General features: G+C 39.0%; 1 protein-coding gene across 3 annotated transcripts in view; it reads left to right on the top strand.

The window, feature by feature from the left end:
• Positions 1–24,958, top strand: part of KIAA0825 (KIAA0825 ortholog) — a 251,024-nt gene that overhangs the window by 107,016 nt on the left and 119,050 nt on the right. For all 3 annotated transcript variants that reach the window (XM_048503736.1, XM_048503735.1, XM_048503737.1), the window contains 3 exons: positions 1,789–1,948; positions 6,965–7,120; positions 16,285–16,379. In XM_048503736.1, coding sequence (XP_048359693.1) covers positions 1,789–1,948; positions 6,965–7,120; positions 16,285–16,379 — 411 coding nt within the window. The remainder of the gene's footprint in view (positions 1–1,788; positions 1,949–6,964; positions 7,121–16,284; positions 16,380–24,958) is intronic.

Here is a 24,958-nt window from a genome sequence, read left to right as displayed (position 1 = left end):
ATTACCAACAATTTCATTTGCTAAACAAATCACAACGATATTTCTAATGGAAAGTGACAAACCTGATTCTTTCAAATGGTTGTACAAATTTTGTATCATTGATAAATGTCTAGCTCTGGAACCATTCCCTGATTAAAATGTTTTATTATTATCAAGTATATAATAAAGTGTCTGTCTAACATTATTTACTTTGGACAATTTGGACACTAATAATTGCATTTCTATTTTCCCATTATAAGAATGCTTTCCAGTTATTATCTTTCAAAATATTGGTGCTGATCAGGTAAATTGTTTCGCTGAATAAAATTATGTTGATAAACAAACAAAAACAGTAAGAAAAACCAACAAGAAAAGTGGCAGTGATAGTTATTGCTTATCTCCTACGTTACCAGTTCACTAAAATAACCTTCATATTTTTGTTAGTGTCCAAGTTATAAACAGCCCACTAAACATTCTGGAGAAGCCCCATCCCCAAAAAGTAAAGAAAATGTCTGTCTTTGCAAAGTAATTTGTTGAGTTGAAGATTATTATTTTTCATCATGGTGACCCTGAGTTGCCTGACTGGGTGCATATAAAGATTAAGATGAATGCAGTTATTCCTTGGCTGAGGTCTGCCTCTTTCAGGGCACATTCTCCCTAATGACATGATTGATAGGCAGTACCAAATCTAGAGAGGAACTCATTAATCACAGCACTGACTGAATCCAATCATCTGCTTCACCTGCACAGTGATGGACAGGAAAGGATACAGTATGGGTTCTGACACTGATACACTCCTTTGTCATATGGCCTCAACTCTTTCAATGTCATCTTCTAAGCAGTTTGACATAAAATTCAGCTATACATCTATACTGGCTTTAAAATATGCTAAGTATATAAGTGTCTTCATCTTGTGAATCTCTCAGGTAAAATATTTTTTATTCTTCAGCAAAGGTATACATTGCACATTGCAGTATTTTAAAATAATTTACTGTCTTTCAAGTCCTGAAGTTGTATTGTGAAACCACATTGTTTCTATTGTCCAGCAGCTGTATAACATTTCAGAGACCAGACCAATAAATCACCCAGAAAGGTTGTGTAATATTAGCACATTTTAAATATTGAATTGGAATTTACTGCTAAAATCTTCCATATTATATTTTGCTTGTTTTCATTCAGAAATGCTTGTATTGTAGGCTCTGATAGTTTTAAAGGTTGTCTCATGGACTAGTAGGCTTGTCAGTTTTCATAGTTTTTAAAATGCCCAACTGAAGGCAAGATTCAAGACTTGAATTAATACAGTAATGAACCAATGTATCATAAATAAAAGACAAAGATATATTATATTTTCTTTCAAATCTGAAATGGAAAGTACAAGTTCTTAATTTCTGCAAAGCAAATAGTGATATAAAGTTACCCATGAGTGGACTGTTGCATACCTTTTCAGATATTGATTTTCCAGCCAGGACTTCATAAAATGACTAGAACAACACAATGCTGCAAAATAAAGAATATTAATGCTTTTTCTTGAAACTACTTTTATGCTAACAGAAAACTAACAGTTTTATTTTCTTTGATGACTGTGATTATGAGAAATATATACTGGTAAAAGAACACATACTTATCAATATTTTCAGGTATCTGCTGGCACAATTTTAAACTACATAGAAGGGCACGTTTTCATGTGACTGTGGTTGTATACATTTGTATTAGTATTCTGGATTTTACTCTTGAGGTTTAGTAGCATTATTGTTTGTGATTCGTGACTATTTGTGATACTTGTGGGGTTTTTCTTTTCATTTCCTCTAGTACTGTCACTGCAGCAGAAGATGGTAGAAGCTTAGAAGTGGAAGCTATTGAACTTGAGTTGACTGAGCAGAAAATAAACATGATGGTCCTGGATATCTGCCACAAACCAGGTGGCAGCGAATACCTGAGGCAAATTTATCACATCATCCAGCTCAATGAGGTAGGGAAACGGCCTTTTTTACCGAGCAATTAGGTGTGTAGTGGCCTGAGGCAGCGTCTGCTGGCAGCTAAGGGTTAGTCAAGGAGGTGATAATGTTTTGTAAAGTCAATACAAAACCCAATATTGGACTGTTAGACTTCTTTTTAAGTGCTCTGCTTTTATTTAGAATAGCTTATTTTAGAGGAAATTATTTGTCTTTTATTTATTAATATAAACTGCAACATGCTTCATTTGCTTGTTTCTGAGTTATACTGCATAGACCACAGCTTATGTTGACAGCTAAAACAGTCAGAAATTAATAGAATTATAAAATCAGTTATCTTTTTTATGGAAAATAAAATTAAAAATAACTTCTCTTATCTATGTTACGGTTTCCATAAGTTAGTAGCAGCATATAACAGACCCATTAAAAGAGAAATACAAGAAGAATGGGTACACATACAGTACATTAAAATTATTAAAATGTATGCCTCATTTAAGCCACCAGTCAGTTAAGATTATTTTACTAATTTGTACGATCAAACTCTTTCTGTCTCATATTCTTTTGGATGCAGTTTTCCTGTTTCTTTGTTTTCCTAAGAAAACCTCACACATAGTAAATACCGTTAACGCTTAAAATTAAGGACCGAAGCTATCCTGACACTTCAAATTCTTATACAACAAATGCACCATCGATGTAAAAATCTCAAATCACCAGTTCTTACAAATATTCAAAACAAATCAACTATCTATTTAAATGAAACTCAATCCTTACTCAAAGTAACCTTATTGTATCTTAACAGTGGAGTCTCTCACTCTGAGTACTTTTTACATCAGAACATTTAAAATTGACAACAGTACTGTTACTAAATTGTAATATCTCTCATAATTATAAAGTCCTTTTAAAAATGATTGGCAATAGCGTTCCCATGTTGTCTGTCACTTTGTATGATAGAAGAGCAGCCTTGCAGAACAGCCTTGCAAGTTTTCCGGATAGCTGCTTGCCTTGGACACATCTTCCACAGGCTTATGTTTGGTCTTTACTACAAACAATAATCCATAACGGCACAAAATTCAGTACAAAACTATGGTATACATTATTAGAATGAGAAATAAGTGAATAATAAATTAGTTACAGACTTCAGGACAGTACACCTTGTTATCAGCTTGCCAACATCCTTGATTCGCCTTAACTTGGCTTTCTGATATATTCACACTATAATTAGGCTCAGTTGGGATATTTTTCTCTGTTAAAGGAAAACTGCTAAATTCCAATTTACATTTAGACCTCCAGGTAAAAGGGTACCAAGTCTGTGTTTATAAGGAGATTCTAATTGAGATAAACGTCACTTCAAGTAAATATTTATAGAGTCCAAATTCAACTTTGGTGTTAAATATTTCAATGATTCAGATGCACGTTCAGTCTCCAGAAAATGTCGTGCTAATGGAGCCTCTAACACGTGATTTCTGATCATTGATAAGTGCTCCAAAATTCTAATTTTAATGAGTCCAGACCTCTTCCATGTAAATCTCGTTCACATTTTATCACACATACAACATTTTTAGTTACAAATGGAGAAATATATAATGTCTTTTTATACGCTTTTTCTGGATTTTCAAAACATTTCCATAATAAGCTAATAGAGAAAGTATGAGCCACATTTAAAGTGTCTACACACTCTTGGCTTTTTGCTGATTTTGCTTTTCACATCTGATCTAATAAGGAGCTCTCCAAAACTTCAGGTTCTCCTCAATCCCATTAGAGGAGGTTGTTGACATCCCAGAATATCTGCTACAGTGCCCCAAATTTATAAATCAGATTTAATTTTTCAACTAAAAGGAGAGTATGTAAACACACAAGATGGTTTTTTATTTTAATTTTATTTTTGTTCTTGATCTTGCACAAAATAGGGAATTTTGTGGAACTAAGTCTGCCTTATAGCTGTTTCAGTCACTTTCCAGGGGAAATCCGTTATTTAATAAGCACACTTCTACACTCTGCGGTGGTTTTTTATAGTCCTTGCTTCTAGTGCTGTTCTTTTCATTCTCAAAAATAAGCCATATGGAAGATCAATTTTAAGATGGTGAGGATGATATGAGTTAAAGTGCAAGTATGAACTGCAATCCACGAACTTCAAACAGAGTGAAATCTATGGCCGTTTCCGCACGGGCATTTAATGGTGGCCTGGAGACGGCAAAAACGCCGTCTCCAGGCCGCCATTCACACAGGGGGCACAGCTGCATCGCAGCCGTGCCGCCCTCGCGCCGCCCGACCGCCACGAAGCCGGCGTTTCCCCAGAAGCGGCTTAGAAGCTCTTGTTGAAGCGTAGCCTTACCGAAGTCGCTGCCGAGTGAACGGCAGCGGCTTCGAGACACCTCCCCCACCCGGCACTTACCTTGTCCCTGGGCCTCCGGCGCGTCGCCGAGGCCTGGGGACACGCCCCTGCGCTGGAGCAGTAGCGCAGAACCAGGGGCGTGTCCCCAGGCACTCGGCTGACGCCAAATGAGGACACTAGGCCCGGCAGACGCCTGGCTCAGCGGCGCCGGCTGCCCGGCTCTTTCCAGGACCGTCCGTGCGGACGGTCCCAGCGTCGTCAGGTCGGCGTCAGAAACGCCGACCCGGCCGCTTCCGCCTTCGTGCGGAAACAGCCTATGTTGTGTATCCACATTTACTACATTGTTCAAAAATGGAATCTGGAATTCATTATATGATCTTGTATTTGGATGTAAAATGTTAACCCACTCCAAAAATAATTTAGGTACTTCACCATCACTAAGAACCATAAACAAATCATCAATAAATTATGCTAAGTAACACTGTTTAGACACAATTAATAAAGATAATCTCCAAAGCAGTTCGTTTCAATAGTTGCCACAAAATGATTGCACCTAATTTTACCTAATATCTCAAGTGCATCCTGAATAATGCAATAGTGGAATAATTATTATTACAGAAGCTTATTAATATCTACAGAACTTGATGTACCGTCTACACGTATGTACTTCAGCATGCACACAGTTGCTTAGTTCAAGGAAGGTTATCCTCATGCAACACATTTTTCCCTGCATTTGATATGTGTAGAATGTTTCTCAGCCAATCCACATTACTGATGGATATGGCTGTGAAGTAATTGACACAGAATAGCAGTGTGGATATTTTTTGTAAGGAAAAGCGACATTAATAATAGCTTTTAGAAAATCATCAAACAGTGATTACATTTTTAAAAATTCATGACAGTTGTAATATTGAGTGCACAGTTCTGTGTGGCGAAAAATAGACACCGTAGTTGGTAAATAAAGGCACCAGTGAGGTACTTTGAAATAAAAGCACAGTGGCATTTTAAATAATCTCCCTTTTGTGCCAGTTTTTCATAACAATCTTGCCACTTTTGTATTTCTTCTCATGTTTTTGCTATCATTACATTTAAAGGGTTCATAGATCCTTTAGTGATATTTGAAACCACCTATACTCTGTCTCACTGAAAGAAAAAAAAACAGAATCGTAACTTCATTACCACATGCTGGACTGTTTTAGAATGCTCTGTTTGGGTACTAGTGCCCAAGGCCCAAACTGAGCATTCTAAACCAAAGATGGTCCAGCATGTTGTGAATTAAGTTACGATTTTTTTTCTTTTGTTGAGACAGTTCAGTAGTGTAGAATGGAAGACTAGTAGGGAAGAAACTTCTTAAGTGTGACAAGGCAAAGAAAGTCCTCATGCTCTTTGCCCAGTCAGACTTGACTTCCCAGAACTGTCTGTGAGCTTCAGGGTTGCCAATGCTAAGTTGGAAAATTCTTGGAGATTTGAAGATGGAGCCCAGGAAGTAGGATTTGGAGAGAGGAGGGACCTCAGCTATTTGTAATGTCATAGAAGTTACCCTTCAAAGCAACCATTTTCTTTAAGGGAACTAATCTTTGTAGTCTGGAGATCAGTTGTGATCTCCAGGCCCCCACCTGGAGTCCCAACCAAGTTTGTAATTCCTTCTGACTTTTTCATGTTTCAAGATGCCATGTCTCCCTGCTCTTGTCTGCCTGCCCTGCTTTCCTCCTTTAACTGTGATAGCCAAATTGACTTGTTCTAGAACAGGGATCTACATGGCTTGCAATATGTGGAATTTTAATCAGTTGTACTCTATGTTGAAACAGAGACATTTCTTAATTTGAGGTCTCAGAATCAATAAAAATTATTTTCAGATGGTTACAATTTCCTTGATTTACGAAGTATTACCTAGTGAGTCTACTGTTGTCCCCTTTCTTAACTTGGCAAGTTATTTGGGGAACTCCATTGGGCAACTCCATCGTATGTAGATGCTTTAGCTGTAATGTATTGATGTCCATGACTGCAATTAAAGTGGCATCCTGAATCTTGAAAGTTTTGAAGCAGGATTTTGTAGGTGCCTAAAACTGGCAGAATTGATTAATTTACTGAAAAAATACATTCAGCTATGTCACTTAAGTCACAATATCATTTCCTAATGCTATCATTTTAGTTACACGGGAGATTTGAAAGTATAGTAGTCTTAGGGATAAGACTATTCATAACAAAATTCTGTTTCTATTATCCTGCATTTTGTGCAATGTTATATATAGTTTTATACCTCTTTTTCCAACTGAACAAGTTATACTTCTCAATCTTGTTATCTCAGCCATGGAAGTTAATTTCATACTTGCTGCGAATTACATTATTTCTGCACTTGTTTAGAGGACCTAGTTCACAATACTTGTTTTCTATAATGCATATATGTAATTGAATGTCTCTTATTAGTTATTGTTTCCAGTAAGGTACAGAACAACAAAAATTATATTATGCTTCTTATTGGAAAAAACAGCTTATTCCACAGAGATGTGGCTATTAACAAAAGCATAAAATGCCAGCTAAATCACTGAACAGGTGCTTTTGATTGAAAGAGATCACTGTTTCTATTTACATAAATAAAAATTGTAGGAGTAGAAGGTGATTGCTGTGTCAATATATGTGAAATTTGCTTAATTTGCCTTTCTGAATGCAATTAATATTCACCTGGGTTTCTTTTTTAAAGGAGTATTTGCACAAACAGCTGTATTTTGAGGAATTTTCTGAAGAAAACATGGCAAACATTAGACCATTGAATCTCACATTGAGAAACAAAGAACAACAGCCTGTTTTTGACCCTTTCCGTGTTCACTACTGGTATTGTACCAACGTCTTAGAAAAGGTTAGTGACTGTTCAAAGCATTTCCACTTTCACTGAAATGAAATATTGTGTGATGATGAAGCAAAAGTTAGTACCTTTGTCAGCTGACTTCTGATAATGTTACTGTTGCAATAAAAAGCTAGTAAAAGAACTGTCTACTTCCTCACACTACATCTCCCTTGAAATCTTTGGGTGAAATCCTAGAACGCTTTCCTAGGATTAAGCTGCAATGAGTAAAATGGGACTAGACATGCTTAGGATTGCTTCCTTTGTTGATTCCAGACTTTTATCACCTGAGTGCCAAGCGAATTTCAAATATTGCTAAAAAGTTTTAGGGGGTTCTGGCACAGTCAGGTTTTTAATGCAATAAATGCACATTCATTTCTCAGGTTTGCACACCTGTTATAAATATACTATAATTTCCACTCTGAAACAATAATAATTTTGTTTGCCTGAGTAAATGTGCTACTTTATGTGATTGCTGTGTAGGAATGCCGTGTATAAGTATCATCCAGGCAGTGCGTATTGTTTCTTATGATTGTAAGGATAAGTGTACATCTTCCCTATCCAGCATTCCCACATTATTTAATCAGGTGTTTAACTTTCTGAAATTATTATTATTTCTCTATTTCTGGAATCTCTTTATCCCTCCTTTTTTCCACTGTAGCACAGAGAAGGTAACATTCTTGTTGTCTCTCCTTCCTGCTTAAAGGTTAAGTCTCCTGCCCCACCCCAATATATTACATGGGAAAAGACAATATAGGTATTAGGCATAGAGTCAAGGACAAAGTCAGTTCTAGCATTGTTCTGTGGTTTTTTCACAGGAGTCACTGAGGCAATGTGCATAGTCCTGTGGGCACCTACAGACAGTGACATGGATTGGCCCAGTTGAAGCAGACCTACGCAAAAGTATAGAAGGGGGGAGCACAGCACAGCATTCAGCCACAGATATACGCATGCCTTGGAGGAAATAGTATGCCAATAGTCCTCTTAAGATATCCCTCAAATTACAAACAATAGTTAGGCAGAGGTTGGAGGTCAGAAGGGGATTGGAAGTCAGGGGGGGCTAGCATAACCACCTCTTGGCCCCCTTCTCTCATACGGCCTCTGCCTACCATCATATTTACCCCATACCATTAGTGTTTCCATAGCAATTCCTTCTGCTTGGAGACACACAGATATCCCATCCTGTTTATGCTGAGGGGAGTCGCTGGCTGTCTCTCATAGCTGAATGGGCACAAGAAAACCTTATACTATTTTTTAATCTTTCTTTTAAAATATTTGCTCTTAACAATGGGCTTTTTGTGGTCTTTGTGCATACTTAGTTTCAAGCGTGCTGTGGGCATTATTCCTTTATTCAGTCAATTTTCTCTAGGTGTTTGCTTTCTTACACAGTTTTGAATGTATTTACACCTTGGCTGTGAATACCTCAAATTAAAGAAGAGGCAGTTTTCCATTCCACTGAGACAGGAAGGTGGAAAACAATCCTGCTTTTCAGGCGCAGTGGAATTCACACCCAGACCCTGGAGCTAGCGACTCTAGAGTTTTACTCTGTGTGGCACCTAAGCAGGCTGCATTCTACATTAGTAGCTGACCCAATAGCATCTGCACGGTTCCCTTCTCAAGATGACCAGCAGAGCAGTAGAGCAAACACACCATACATGGAGGGATAAAATGAGAATGTAGCAAACAACTGGCTGAAGGACCCAGTAAGATCAAGCTTTGGATGTAAAGTTACTGCCTCCAGGCTAGGCCTTTCAGGCTGTACAACTCGCTGGTACTAAAAAAATAAAACTCTGTAGTATTACTGCTGGATCCCAGGGTTTGATCTCTGCCTGTACTCATGCCTTTTCCTTAGGCTGTGTTATTCATTCTGACTTCCAGCTTTCTTGACTATGTCAGATGTGGGATATCAGTTCCATTTTGAATACTGGTTACTCATAGATTATGCTGTATGAAATGCTTCATTAAATAGTTATATTTCTGCTTCTAAGCCTCCAGAACCAAGAATCAGCTAACTTGCATTTGCAGCTTTTCATGACATTGCCTGTGTATTCCGCAACGTTAGCCTGAAATTTTCAAAGCCCATTTAGACATAGAGAATGCTTGCAAGTATTTTTGTGCGCAGCAAAAGTAACATCTAGGTTACAGATCAAGGATCTCCAACCTACCCTTAAAAGAGACTGTCCTGATATGTGTGGTGTTTGAACATCTCTGTGTAGTCAGATTCTTCCTTCAACCCAACTGATGTTGTGAGGGAAATAACCCTGAACAAGCTAGAAATGGATGGAGCCAATGTGTCTAGCGAAAGGGCAACAAAGATATCAACAAAGATTGAGCTAGAACTGGGTGTGACCACATTTTGTTCTGTCAGCATGGCCAATTGGCAGGGACTGATAGGAATTGTAGCCCATGAACATCTGGGCCACCATAGGTTGGCCACCCCTAGTGTAGAGTGACCCAGGAATATAGAGGGCTCTGTCCTATGATGCCAAAGAACAGTAGTGTAGTATTGAAAGTCCTTGCTTCAGAATTGCAGAATAATTAGAAGGAAGTGCATTGGAACAGCCATCAACAGGGGCAGGAGGTTGTTCCATCTGTTATCAATGACAAGTATTAAAATATCTTAAGAGGACTATTGAAAAGCATCCATAAATTACAGCTGCCAGTTGTAACTATTTTCAAAAATAACAGATTAAAATGCATGAGCAACAGATAAATCAATATAAACATAACTAAATGAACAGATCTATTAATTGAGCATTTATCTGAAATAATGAATTCTCATTCTATGCTAGAGATGTTATTTGAAGGGGAGGGGAAACACCCACACAAGCCCTTGCAAGATTTATTATGATTTTAAACATTTTTATTTTTAAAATAGAAATACTTGGTTGCTAATTGTAATGATACCAACATTAAAGCTTGTTTTTCACATTGACATCCTGAAATTTTGGTCCCTTTTTATTGGAAAGAGAATATATATCTTATATATGCTTTGAAAGACATACTAGCTTTCATTTAGGGAATTTCACATTCAGTAATGGATGCTTGCTTTTTGCTGTGTGCCAGGGCAAACTGATGGTAAATATTCTCAGCTCTGACAGCTCTTATCACGCATTGTAAGAAGCATGTGATAACTAGTATTGGTGATGCTCCAAACAGCTGATTAACATGGTAAAGTACTGGAGGGGGAAAAGCCAAATGCCTTTTACACTGAATTCAAGCCTGATTGTTCTGGGATCTCCCTGCTGCCACCAGCCCTTTCCCCCCCAACAACCCCACTCCCTCAACAATCATACCATGCAGAAAGCGACATCCTCTGTTTTCCCCCCACCTGGTCAATAAACTATAGAAAAACCAGGTGGGACAATTTTTTTTAAGACTGGCAATTTCACATAATGCAGATGGACAGATCAGGTGTTGGTCTCGAACCTTAAGCCAATAAATACACTCTGTGTTGTTGATCAGTAGCATTTATTGATAAGATCAGAGCACCAAGCTTGGTGAACGTGGCATTTGCCATCCCCGTTGTCAATCCTTCCTCCCGCTTTCCCAAGAAGTTTGAAAGAGTTTGCAGAGCAGAGGCACCCCAAGGTTGGAAGCAGATAGTGATAGAGAGCCACCTGGCATCCTGCCCCCATGGAGCAATGGAAACAACACCGTATCTCATGAGACCAGGATGTTAGGGGGAAGTCTAGTTATCCACAGACCTTGTGAAGCCATAAAGTAAAGATCAAAGAAAGAATGCCCCAGATGGCAGTGGTAACATAAAGCAAGCTGGTTACATATGTCTTGTAGTATCATTGATATATAGTTGCCAACAGTTACATTAAGGTAGGAATGCCTCTTAATCACCCAGATAGCATCCCCCTGACATCAGGCTTGGCAGGAAAATGGCAGATAAGACCAGAAAAAGATACTTTTGTGTGTGGGGGGAATACCTACACAAACAGAAAAATCTGGCAGGGAGGAGGGCTGTTCAAATAGGACAATCTCACCACAAGGGAAAGATTGAGGACTGACTGCTCATCTGCCGCATAAGTAGTCAGTACACAAACACACTTAGCTTGCCCCATGGCTTCCAGTGATCTTGGCTTCCTTACTAGAGGATCATCTCAGCATTCCAAGTTGTCGAGTGCCACAGCTTCTTTTCTTAGAATTAGGAAAGACAAAAAGATTCATTATTTTTATTTGAACAGTCAGTTGAAGTTCTCATAGCCTTAGCAAGATGGGGTACAATGCCAGAATCTTCTTTGGACCCTGGATTTGGGGTCATGGGAATGATGAGGCAGCTGCAGAAAGGACAATCAACTGTTGCTAACATTTTTTAAAGTGCATTTTTTAAAAGTAGCCTGGATACAAACAATATCAGGCCCATTTGTTTCACAAATGTTGAGGTAGACACATTTGCTTCAGCTCTGATTTTGTCTATATTGTGTGTTCTAGTGAGAATGTTCATAACAACATTAATATTTGTCCATTAAGTTAATAAATCTTTTTGCTTCAGAAAAGTTCACCTTAAGATAGAAATTTACTTTTTTAAAAAGACACTATTGGAGCATTAATAAACTGTTTAGATGACAGAACAAAAATTAAGTTAGGCCCCAATTTGAAATGCAGATAATATTTTACCATGTCTGTTTCAGCTCTCTCTGATATTCATTAGTACTCCAGTAGTATAAGACCTTCAAATGCTGACAACTCAGAGTTCCTCTGCTATGTGGCAGGACTGCTGTGCTCTATTAAGCTGCAAGTGACAAGCAGTAGTTATTGCAGGAACTTCTGCTGTGCTGTTTCATGATCAGACTGTAGCAAACAGTCAGAATGTTTAATTCATAAAGATTTTGAAAATTGAAAAAGTGGTTACACAGAAATAATTCAATCCATTGATACTATAACTGTTAAAAGTTCAAAAAGTTTAAAAGTACATGAAAGTTCTGTCTTCACATGTTTACCTTAAACATAATTCTGTGGTTAAAATTAATTCCTTTAAACTTCTCTATTTCCATTAAATTTTCCTCTGGGGCAGGCTGGGGAGGTCAGATGACAGATATAATGTCAGCAGTGCAAAATGCTTCTGAGACATGTATAAGAAAACAACAGGTTGACAACTATTTGAATTGTAAAAAAATGTGTTCCTACTTCTGGAGGAATATAGTTGGGTATTCTAATATAATATAATGTGGTGATCTAAGTTCTCATTATTTTGGCCATTTCTTCATTTGAATCAGTGATTTTAAGCACACTTAGCTGTTGAATTGTGGTCCCTCTTAAAAGTTGAGTCCTATTCAATAATAAAATCCTGATGGTATGAGATGAATAAGTTAGGCAGAATTATTTAATCTTTTTCAGAATTTGAGAACTGCAGGTCATCTGCTGAAATTGGTAGGCCATGAATTTAAAACGACATGAAGCAAGTAGGTTGTTGCAGTAGATAATTCATGCATTCAATTCATTGTCCCCAGAATATTGTAATGTCTGGCAGCATAAATGGCTTTTAAAAATAGATCAAACCATATGCATTAGGCATGTGAAGGCAAAAACATAGTATGCCTGTTCAGAGGCTGTGTATTACTGTTTTTCATGTGAGGGGGCATTGCCATCATATCTGCTTTTCAACTTCCGGCTGGCTGTATGAGAAGTACGGGAGAATCGCGAGGATCAAGAGAGTTATCTAATTCAATCCACCGCCCATCATCATGTCCTTCATGCAGTAACCTAATATTTCAAGTTGCATGATCTGCTTTAGGGAAGAAAGAGGAAAGGCAGAGCAAACAGATGACAGCAGGATCACTGTACCTGCTGTTAAAACAAATGAAATTGTCTGCTCTGAAGTAATCCCTCAAGTGACTCTTGGATTTCTTTCATAGCTGAGAATCATGACATAGGACTGTGTTGGCAGGGTTTCAGCTAATAGTATAGTGGCCCAGTACCCTTGAGATACTAAATTTGATGCCAGGTTTCAGGGGCCAGAAAACTGCTGTCATAAGGAGAAATACATTTTTTTTCACATAGAGTTCTTGGGATGGCTATCAATATCCCTTGTAACAGTTGCTAGTGTCTCTAGACTGAAATGTTATGTTCTGGTTAATTTTGCTATGTCTCCAGTGCTTAAAGGATTGCAATATCATTTTGTGTTTATCTTTAATATTCCTCTTTGTGTATTTCAGGGCTGCATTGCATGAATGAATATTTTTATGGTATTGTCTTTCATATAGTACCTTAGAATTTTAATTGTTCTATTTTGTATGGTATGTATAAAGCAAGGCAATGGCAGACTACCTTTGCTTGCCTTGAAAACCCCACAGGGTTGCTGTAAATCAGCTGCAGCACATTATATATTTGTGATTTGTTTTGAAAACCATCCAAATTAATGTGGAGGTGATTTTGTGAACGAATGAGCCCTTCGGGGATACAGCGGTCTATCAAATAGAATAAATAATACTAATGCTGCTGCTGCTGCTGCTGCTGCTGCTGCTACTACTACTACTACTAATAATAATAATAATAGTGCCATTTAATTATTCATTGTCCCTCATTGTTTCCTATCTGTGACATAAATGTAGCCTGGCCCCCACATTCTTTCTTTGCCGTATGCTATTCCCAATCTTCCATTGAACTCTGGCATGAACTCTGGCTTACTGCTCCTTGCTTCCCCTATTCTATGGTTTAACTTGAATCTGTGTTATGAAGCTACCTTATACTGAACTAGATCATTAGTCCTCTAGCTCAATATTGTCTACTCTGACTGGCAGCAGGCTCTCAAGAAGACAGATATTACCTAACATCTTCTGTGTGATATCTTTAAACGGGAGATATCAGTTTCTGAAGAACCTTCTGTATATACATCTTTTCTACCACTGAGACATACCTGTTCCCCACATTTTCTAGGTAGAAGCTAGTTATTAAACTATGTCTTGAAGATTACTGCTTCTTCCCATGCGAAGCCTGAAAGAGACGTGGAAATTAGTTTAGAGTGTGACTGCTTTTGTCCTCTTGGGTAGAAATGTTGGCCTAAAGTGATATTTCCAAAGGCAAAATGTTAATTTTTTCAATTTTCTTTTGCATATATCAAGGGATTGTGGCATGGTTAATATTTTACTGAGGATAAATCAGTGAGAAGTGCACTGATACATCAGTACAGAAGTGATGTAATTTACTGCTGCAGTAAACTGCCAATAACTCAAAAGATAGGTGCAAATTCACCATTCTGGAAGAGATTGCTATGTTTAATCCACAGTGGTAACTACTGATATGAACCTAAATAGGCTGCAGTTTGGGATTCAGGTGAGATAAACTGTAACTTTTCCCACACTTCAGACTTTGAGGTTCCATTTGAGCCTCAAAGTGTCCTTGAATTATATACTTAATATAATATACATAACAAGTGGATGGCATACTTTCTGTTGGGGGAAGTATGGTGGAGACAGCATTGCTGTATGGCTCAACTTCTGCTGACTACATAAGGAGGGATTAATGTGTCAGAATTGAGGTACCCCCTCTTCTCCTTCTGCATAAGCCTCTCAGTTGTGAAGAAAGGAATAATGAGTTTTCCATGCTTCCCAATTCCCACAAATTTAAAACTGAGTTTTGGGATGACAGAAGTGCACAAGGACCTAAGTCTTCAGGCTCCGGATCTGGAAAATTAGTGTTGGTCCTGTCTCTTGCTGTGTCTATGGTTTTAAAAAGTCAATGATTATTGCTGAATGTGTAGTTATTGTAGCAGGTGGAGGAATGGGTATCCCTTGCCCACTTTTCTGTTTACTCATTGAAACCTATGGAAGAGAGTGAGCAGATGGCAGCTGAGGAGGAGGCAGTTCTCAACACTTCACTGCAGTGATCTAGTTGGAGAACAGCATGACCTTAGCCACTTCAGTTTTGGAAACAGGAAGTGGGGAGAGGGAGATGACAAGAACATGGAGCTGTACTGGGAAGCTTCTGCAAGACTGGGGGTGGTAGATAGGGAAAGGTTGATGAGTTGGAGTGTGGATGAAGTTGGGGATTTGTACCTACAAATATACCCTACATTTGTACCTCTCTGCTTCCCTCTGCACATCAAACTTGAGAGAGCATTTAGCTACTGTGGTTAAATAGCCAGTTCCCAGTATTATATCAGTCTCTAGTATCCCTTGTTAATATGGTTAAGATCTACAGTACTGTTTATGGCTGTGTTAATTAAGGTATGACATTGTTCAGATATGAGTTGTTGTTGGTTTCCATGGAGTTAAAAGGAACAAAATAAATAGTTGCAACTAGGAGTGGATTTGGAGAAGGGCAAAACATTCACAGGCCTTAAACATGATTCACAGGAGTTATTTATAGTAAGCCAGGGGCAGGCAGTAAACTCAGATTTTGCCACGGGCTCAATTTTCCCTAGATACGCCTCTGATGGGGGGGGGGGGAGAGCAAATCTTCTCCTGCCTTTGACACTCAGGAATCGTTTCTACTGAAAGGGATCCAATGTGAGCACACTGTACAATGTGTACACAGCAATTAAGTATGTTCAATAAACTTTAACGTAATGTCAGATTTTACTGTTATATAATATTCATTAATGTTGTGTATTCACATACTGTACTGCATATACCCTTATTGTATGCAGTAATTTAACACAATTAAATAATAAGCTAGAGAATATTACCCGTGTTAACGTTGTATTTGTAGTAATTTGTAAATTGAATAATTGGACTGTCTTAAACTAGTAGATATGCAGACAGACAGACAGACAGGCGGATAAAACTCTGCACTACTTAAGATACAGCATAATCCCTAATTCAAGTTTTGTTAAAGTTTCCCTATTGATAAACTTTTGTAACAGTAAAAAAAATGTACATTGTGACAAGAGATTTAAAAATTGACAATTATTTTGCTTTTGTAACCAAGAGTCAGACTTTCAGAGAAAGTAGCTTGGTAAAATGCTGTTAACAATTGGAAGAATAACGACTTAAAATTGATTTATCTTTATATACATAATGGCTACATCCCCAAATGGATTTATAAATTAATTGCTGTCTTATTAGAATAAAATCCTTCTTCTGTGAGCATGATTGATGCTATCTGTCTAAGTCCTTGTTCCAGGCCCCCCTCCTCCTTAGTTAGTCTATCACAGCTGGAGCTTTAATTTACTGATCATATTAACTCTGATTAATAACTAACAATACCTTCTTCTTATACATCAACAGTGCACCATTACTGAGTGGCAATGGGATTGGTCAAATTTCCTGCCAAGCTATACTGGACTAAATAAGATGACCTTGAAGATGCTACTGATGCACAGGTAATCGCATTTGAGCATAAAAATTTCTTTATAGTATTGTATGCCTTGTGTTCTGCATAGAATTCCTTTATGAGATAAAATATAGGGCAGTGTGGAAAATCATATTTTGAATTAGTGGATTAACAGACAGAAAAGGTTCAATAAAAGTCAAAAAATAAATGTGGAAAGATTCTGCAAGGCCACCCAGGAAGGTTCTAGAATGATGTATGTTAGAATTTATGAGAATCGTCCTCCCGCAAGTACCGATACAACTTAAACAAGCTGGTTTGAAAGTCGAGGGACTCTAAAGAGAGACAACAACAGGAAAAGTTGATGTCAGAAGAACAAATTGTGCAGGCCTTGATGTGCATGCATGGGGATTGTTACATCCTGCTATATCATGCTTTCTGATTTTGGTGTGTCCTAATGATTGACTCACAAAAACATGCTAGCACAAGAAATGTGTGGATGTTAGTATATTTCTAATTGAATGATTACTTCACTATGTGCAGGAAAAATAGATATAAATGTGATGGATGCCTATGCCAGCTTGCAGTGGCACCTCAACTGTGATTTAAGAGTTCTGCACTTATAAATTTTCTACAGAATACTCTTGTGCCATGTGGTAAAGATCTATTGCTTAACAATAAAGAGCTACAGTTATATCTAGACCAACTGATGTACTGAGGAGAATGTAATTCTGGAGGAGTAGCTGTATTAGAACCACATCCAAAAGGGGGAGGGGGTGAATCCGCTCTGGGAGTGGCATGCTGGCTGTGCCACCAGATTTGCCCTCTTGAGGCACTTATCCTGGTGGAGGGGTGATCTCTTTGGAGTGAGGCTGCCACCTTCCCACCCAGCACTGGAACGCAGTGCTGAATCTGACACCAGCATCCTTTTTTGGCACAGTGGGGGCAGAATGTTCGGGGCCAGGGGAGGAGCCCATATTAGTCGACTCTCTCTTGGCCTTTGCCAGGGTTAGGCCAGCAGGCTGCAGGCTACACTTAAGCTGGCCTTTTGACTGGCATTGGTCCACTCCAGGCAATTGAGGCTTAGCAGCAAGGAGACTTTTTGACTTTCCCATGCCACCGGGAAGCCTCTTTGGAGCATCAGTCAAGCACAGCCACAGCACTGTGGCCAGGTGCCCAACTGATGGATGAGGCTGCCCATCTGTAGCAGCAAAATAAGACAATGGCACCTGTAAAGGCTAATAACATTTATTCCAACTATAGTTTTTACAAGTTCACTTCATCAGATGCAGGAAATGTTTATCTATTAGGTAGATAAACTTATTCCATAGGTTGATGATAAGGGAAGTGTTGCAACGAGAAGCCATTTTAAAACAATATAGAGTCAGAATATTGTGTGTGTTGTTAAAACACTGCTGTGGAACATTGATCTTTGTGTGAGAAGATAGATTACTAGTGGAGCAAAACTTGTGTATTTAAAATGTAAATCAGTGCTGAAAGTTGAGCTGAAGATTCAAAGTTATTGAACTATACATTAATTGTTTCTACTTTACCATTTATTGATGTGTAATTTGCTCAACAATGGTACAGAGCTAACTTCAGTGCCATCTTAAGCAGAGTAAATGAATTTAGCAGTTAATTTAAAAGGGTATAATTCTACTTTTGTTGGGCCACTTGTTCATATAGATTCTGGTCATTTGAACTAAGCATACAATTCAGTTATTGATATTTTCACATGATAGTGTAACACTGTGTTGCTTGCAGCTAGCAAATACTATTTCATTTTATAATGTATGTTTGATGGATACTTCTGAAAAAAGGTGTAGTTTTTCTTTCTCAAATCAATAGTCATGTAATACCATACCACCTGTAATGCTTCAGAGTAGCATGCTTTTACTTGTTTAGAATTGTTATAGAGCAAAATTGCATAAATTATGTATATTTTAGTGGATACACAGACAGCATCTGTTGTGAATGGTGACCATATGGTGAACTATTACGGAGGAAATGTTTACATTTATAATGTTTATTGTGTTGTTGACTATCCATATATTCAGAAAATGCTGTTTTAAAATTTTGTTCCATCAACATATTTAAAAACTCTTTATTGCCAGGCATTTACATAGTGTATTAGCAAGTTCAATTGAGCATACAGAAGTACCTTGTTATGGCATTAAAAATGTTTCTAATCAGTTAGTGTAGAAAAAGGAGGTGACAAATAGCGTTTTCATTTTTTAAAGAAAAATAGTGATGTTGTAAAGAGAGACCTTCACGCTATGAAGAAAGCACAACTATTTCTAACGATAGTTGACCAAATATTAGGAAACAGACAATACAAAGGAAACGTTTTACAGGTATTTTTGGTCTAATCTGAGCCTCTGTGTTTTGGCATCAAGCTCGCTGAGCTCCAATTATTGTAATGTTGTACTGGGTCTCCTCCAACAATTCATGGAAATTATTTTGACCCAATTCGCTACAGGAAATTATTCTGACCCAATTGGCTCAGACATTCAGCAGCACATAACATACATGTGTTTCAGAAGTGAATATCAAAATATGTATTAGATTTTACCTTTAAAACATTTACAAATGGTTTGACATTGTCCCTTACAATGAATTATTTGTATGACAAATCACAAAGATTAAAGAATGCAGGGGCTTCAAAAATTGGCAGGCCAGAAACAAAAGCCATGACTTTCTGCAGTGGCCTAATGGGGTCAAGGTAGGAAGAAGGCCGGAGTACATTTATCCACAAGGGGGTGCAGACCATTCCAAAATCTTTTCCAGGAAGGGAAGGCAATGCCCTAGTTTGACTGGTTCCACATGAACCAGAGGAAGCAGGGACTGTGAAGAGCTGTTGAAGTTGCTCCAACCCAGAGCCAAAGAGAACATGGTAAAGGACTACCCCTCTCCCCACAGAGTTAGTTTAAAGAGAAGGGCATTGGAATGAAGGTGGTTTCAACAGGTAGAGGTGGATCAGGGTGAAGATTCAATTCCTTCCCCTCTCAGTCTGAGGCCATTGCAGGAGATGGACAGTGAACTCAGTACATCCACCTTATCTACAGTGAAGTTGTTGTGAAAACCTTCACGCATTGACCTGCCAGAAAGGGATCATTGGACAGCCTTCCCTTTCCTCCACTAGCACTGACCCTCCTCCTAACATACCTTAACTAATAACATTGATATAAATGTGATCTTTAAGACACAAATGTGATTCTTAATGTACTGCTCAAGTAAAACCCTGAGGGGATTCTGAGGGGAATCTCATAGTTCTGTTCCCCAACAGAAATTCTTTAATAACGGGAGGAGGAATATTTCCTTTTAAAGGGTTTTCATGATTTCAGCAGCTTTTCCTTGTTTCAAAGGAAGGAGTTCTTTTTGTTTGTTTACTTCAAAGAGAGGACTCCACGTCTCAGACCATATTGTATTGGGAGACAAGGGTCAAATAAAATCTTCTCTTATAAGATTTTTTAAATTAAGCTAAAATTCTGCCATCCTGAAATTTTGCTGCCTTAGACAATCATGTGTACTGATATGTGGCCAACCAAGCAGTTCAGAAGGCTCTGTATGAATTATGCCTTTGTAACTGGGGACTGTGATTCTCACTAATTCTTTCCTCTCATTGCAAACCCAAACTTTTCCTTTGATGCTCATCCTGACTGCCTACTGTCCACCATGAATGAACCTTGAGAGAAGTTTAGTGGACTGCAGGGGGTGGAGGGAGTGGAAAAATCCACTTCACAAATTTACAGGTCATTGGACATGCCAGAGTGCCTTTTGAGTTGGGCCAGTTCTCATTTCAATGGAGGTTGAAGACTTCTGTTGATATTTATGCTATCCTGTAAAAATGGTTGTGCTGCCTACTAAGGGCCAGTTATGTGGGGAAAAAAATACTCAACTGTGAATTCTTAGAGTGGCATTATGTAAAGAGAGATTTCAGATTGTACTACATGGAGATTGCCAAGGCATAATAAGCTTTTCGTCTGGAGTGACATACTTAGTGTTATCACATAAACATAAATGTGGCTTTTTGTATCATTGCTTTCTTGCTATATAACTTGTCTGATTATTTGTTTTAGCTATCATCTTCCAGTACATCATTTTATTACATCCTTTTATTCTGTCCCAGAGAGCTGGAGTTAAATCTCAGGTAGCCATAGGCAAGCCATTTTCTCTCAATCTCAGATGCCTATCAGCAGTATGAAAATAATTGTTCTTACACACCATCCATGTTGGTCACAAGAATGACAAGAAAATGTATGTGAAGTGCTTTAAACCCTTGCAGGTGATTTATAAATATTATTATTAATATATCTAATTCTCTGTGTGCCTCAATTGTAGATACCTACATCCAGAGATTGGAACCATGAACAGACTAGATATATTCTATAGACCTAAGGAAAGGCCTTTTCCAGTGGGCTGCCAACTTTGGGTTGGGAAATCCCTAGATATTTGGAGGGGTCCAGGAGAGTTCGGGGGGGGGGGGGAGGGACATAAATTTCATATAGTTCGAAAACCCATTTCTCCCAGAGAACTGATTCCTATAGTATGGAAAGCAGTTGCAATTCCAGGACCTCTTCCGCCCCCACTTAGAGGTTGGCAACTCCACCTGGAAGTTTATTGGGGAACCTTGGGCTCGTCCCATTCTCAGCTAACCTACTTCACGGGGTTGTTGTGAAGATAAAATGGAGGAGGGGAGAATGACACAAGTTCCTTTTGGTTCCATTGTGGAAAACAGCAGGGTTTAAATGAAGTAAATAGGGGCAGATAAATGGTAGAGTGCCTGTTGAATGGGAAGGAGAGATGGAAGCACAGAAGGATGAGAATATGGAATTGAAAGAGGAACAGTGTCAAGAGTGAGTACAGGGGAAAGTGACGTTCCCCCGGCAAGTCCTTGTGGGTTCACCACTGTGCAGCTAGGCCCCGTGACCAGCACTGGGCAACCTAGTCACAGTTTTTCTGCTAAAAGCTGCCAGAGAAAGAGAAGCAGGGAATCTGGAGATGAGAGGGCACAGATAAAGGTAGGTTGCCTGGTGAGTGAGAAGGGAACAGGAAAATGAGAAAGGCTATGGGGCTTTCAGGAAAGTGGAAGAGGAGATAGCAAGGGAGGAAAAATGAGATGCCCCCTACAAGTCTTTGCAGGCCTCCCACTTTTCTCCTGTAAATGTTAAGATAAAGCAAGGGCAGCTGGTCCATTCAGGCAAAGCTGAAGCATTCTACCAAGCTCATCTCCTTGCTACTTACCTTTTAAAATAAAAGTAAAATAACAGCCATAATAAATTTTCTACCAGTCCAAGGTTTGCAGGCTGTCAGTTCTCTCCTTAATCAAACTTCATCCTCTTCCTTCTTTTCTTTCTGAATCTCAGACAAGTTCCTCTCTACTCGCATAGCTAGAGGGCATTTTTCTCCATTCTTGTTAAATGGACAAACATAAGATTCAGTGGTGGGATCCAAAAATTTTAGTAACAGGTTCCCATGGTGGTGGGATTCAAACTGTGGTGTAGCGCCAATGGGGCGGGGCGGGGCACTACGGGGGCGGGGCATTCCTGGGACGGGCTGTGGCAAGGACGCAGCCGCTGCGCCGGTCCTTGGGCGGGAAACGAATGCACGCAGGCTGACATGCACGCCGGCGCACCTCCTGCTAGACTGCTTCAAGTTCTGCGCGCTACTGCTGAGGAGCGGAGGAGGGGCGTAACTAAGGCAAAAATCACGTGGCAAAATCACCCATTAGTAACCCCCTCTCGGCACACACAAATAATTAGTGACCTACTCTCGGGAACCTGTGAGAACCTGCTGGATCCCACCTCTGATAAGATTGCTTGAGAAGGCAGAACCCTTTAAAAATATTGAAAGTATTGCAACTTTACTTGGTGATTCCTAGAGTGTCACAGGATGCTTATGATATCACTTCTTATTAAAATATGTAAATGAAATCACAGTGTATGTATCACTCCACTCCCACCATCACCACTTTCCTTCCACTGTCCAGATGAAAGCAATGGGAGACCTGTACCTGAATACGGAATAATGCCTGCACCACCTGTTCTGTGGTGACCCTATAAAAAGTTCTTTTCTGAGGCAAAGCACATGGATGTCCCATGGGAAAATGTGGAAAGAGAGTGAGGGAAATTAAAATAAGAAAAGATTGATTGGCTTGGTTAATAGATTGTTATGGAATTTATTGAGCAGTGACTTGCAATTGTGATAGAACCCACTGCCCTGCGATGATTTGTAACAGTGAATAGTAAGTGAAGGCTGTGATTATACTCCGGCAGAGCTAGGTCAGACCAGACCTCAGTCTTTGCTGTGCTGTCTGTTATCTAATTATAGACTAGGAAGGAGTTGAGTTAATTTTTTCCTGGGCTTGTAAGGGCGGAGGGGAAAGGAACTTAATTGAAGGTATAGTTGGTCATAAGGAACACGGATCTAATGCAGTATTTTTTGGGGAGGGTCACCTAAATAAACAAGGGATTCACAAAAATCCGTGTAGATCTGACTTTTACTTGTTTTACCTTTCAATACTTTATCTAGAAAAATGGTGTTGTCTTGTTTTGCTGTAATCACTGGTGAGTTTGTGTGTCTCCCATTATTTAATCAGTCTCTCTCTACAGTACACAAGGGCTGCAATCATAAGGACAGTTATTACCAAGTTCCACTAAATTTAGAGGGACATACCTCTGAATCACCCCCATGCTTAGGTTTTGGGGCTGCTATAAGTGGAAGACTCCTGGTGCTCCTCAGTAGGATGGTGAGGGGAAAACAAGTCAAAAATAGCCATCAAATCAACAGCATGGCATCATTTGTGAGATGTATGCAGAACTGACACCATACTGTTGGAGTGATGCTCTAGGGTTCATTATAATCCTATTCGTGAATCCTAAAGTGTTGTGTCCAATGGCGTGACATCTGTCTGGAAACCCTAATAGGACTGTACTACTAATCTCTCTACCCTTCTATCATTAGACTTCCTGAGAAACTTTTTTCCTCATTGTCTTGTGTTTTTTAAATATCCAGACTGTTGAAGAATTTAAAAAAGCCTGAAGTCTTTCATAGTATGCTTTGCTATTTTTGTTGGTATTAATAATATTAATAAAATGTATTGCATGGCTTTGGCTTTTGTTTGTGAATATGTTTTTTAAAATTTAAATGTTGGACATTTCTCTCATGCACACACTTAAATTCGAAATCTTTTCCATGTACTTTTTAAATTCAAGACCCATATTTCTGAAGATTTGTCTAAAATAATATTTGGCAATAATTAAATTGCAGTGCAAAAATTTTATGAAAAGTAGCGCAAAAGTTTCAGTCAAAACTGGACCTAATCTAAAATCCTAAATATTCATAGGCTTGTGGTGTTGCACAGGTGTCAAAGGCTGTTTGGTGCATGAATTTGTATTCACTCCAGTTTCCTTATATCCTTTTATCCTTATATCCTTTTCTTCACTCTATCTCCCACTGTCTAAATTTTGATTGCAAACTTCTTGAGCCAGAGGTCTGACTCTACTAACTTTTATGCTGTAAACCACCTTGTGCATTTATTTATTCACTTTATGCAACAACCTTTCATCCCAAGGCTCAAGCCTCAAGGCATATTATAAAATATAAAGCTATGCAATCAGAGAGCATTTAAAAAAACAGTGAGCAACACAACTGGACAAAGAATACAAAACAAAGCAAATAAATTATCTAAGACAAGTTTCACTATAAGCATTACAATGCAAGACATAAGCTGTGCAGTAAAAGCAATCAATCATATATATAATCGTCATGTTTGTGTCCATTTGTGAATACTTAATTCTGTGGATAGGGCCCATACATAAAACAGATATTTTTGCAAAGATGGGGGAATCTCTAACTTTTCAGAAAAATCTGAAAACATTAAAAAAATACTTGGGGGGAAGGGTTAAGTCCCCCCAAATTCCAAGAGTGTTGTCTGGGCAAGCGCAGAATACCACACCTATTTGTCAGTGAAGGACTCATAGACACCCTTCCCCCACTACATCATATTCAGGAAAGCTCCTGGTGGTAACGCAGCTGCTGTTGGGAGCCAGGCTGCTTCCCCTGTCTTTGCTGGCAGCAGAAGGCATCTCCACTCCCTGTGGAAGGTCCTGTAGGGCTGGACCCCAAGATGTTGACATCAGGTGGTCCTCCGTGGATGCTGCTGATGCCAGGAAACCTTCTGGGTGTTGCTGAAGCCAGGAGGCTCTCTGGTTTTCAGGCCCACCATGGCTCCCAATAATCTCAACACTTCCATTGCCAGGACTGGCACGGCTCCTGGCCTCCTTACCATGACTGGGGCCTGCTTCCCCCACATCACCATTGGGCTCCTTGCCCCCTCCCTGCCATTGCCATTGCTGGCTTGGTGCAGCTCTCTCCCCACTCCCGACCATAGCTGCTGTTGCCTGACCCTGCAAATTCTCTTTAATCGCCACTTGTCCTACAATAAATGCAAGAAACTACAATCCTATTTCATTATAAGGTGCCTTCCTGGAGTGTTCTATTCTGCTCCAGTTCTAATTTCATTTTAAAAATGCTATCTTGAACTTTTCAGTTTTGTACATTCCTCATCAACTTAGACAGGCCATTCCATAAGGTAGGAACCACCACTGAGAATGGGCAGCTGCCCATTTT

Source organism: Sphaerodactylus townsendi, linkage group LG07, assembly GCF_021028975.2.
Source record: "Sphaerodactylus townsendi isolate TG3544 linkage group LG07, MPM_Stown_v2.3, whole genome shotgun sequence".
NCBI classification, from domain to species: domain Eukaryota; kingdom Metazoa; phylum Chordata; class Lepidosauria; order Squamata; family Sphaerodactylidae; genus Sphaerodactylus; species Sphaerodactylus townsendi.
The sequence above is the reverse complement of the archived record's forward strand: the minus strand, read 5'-3'. Positions and strand labels throughout refer to the sequence as shown.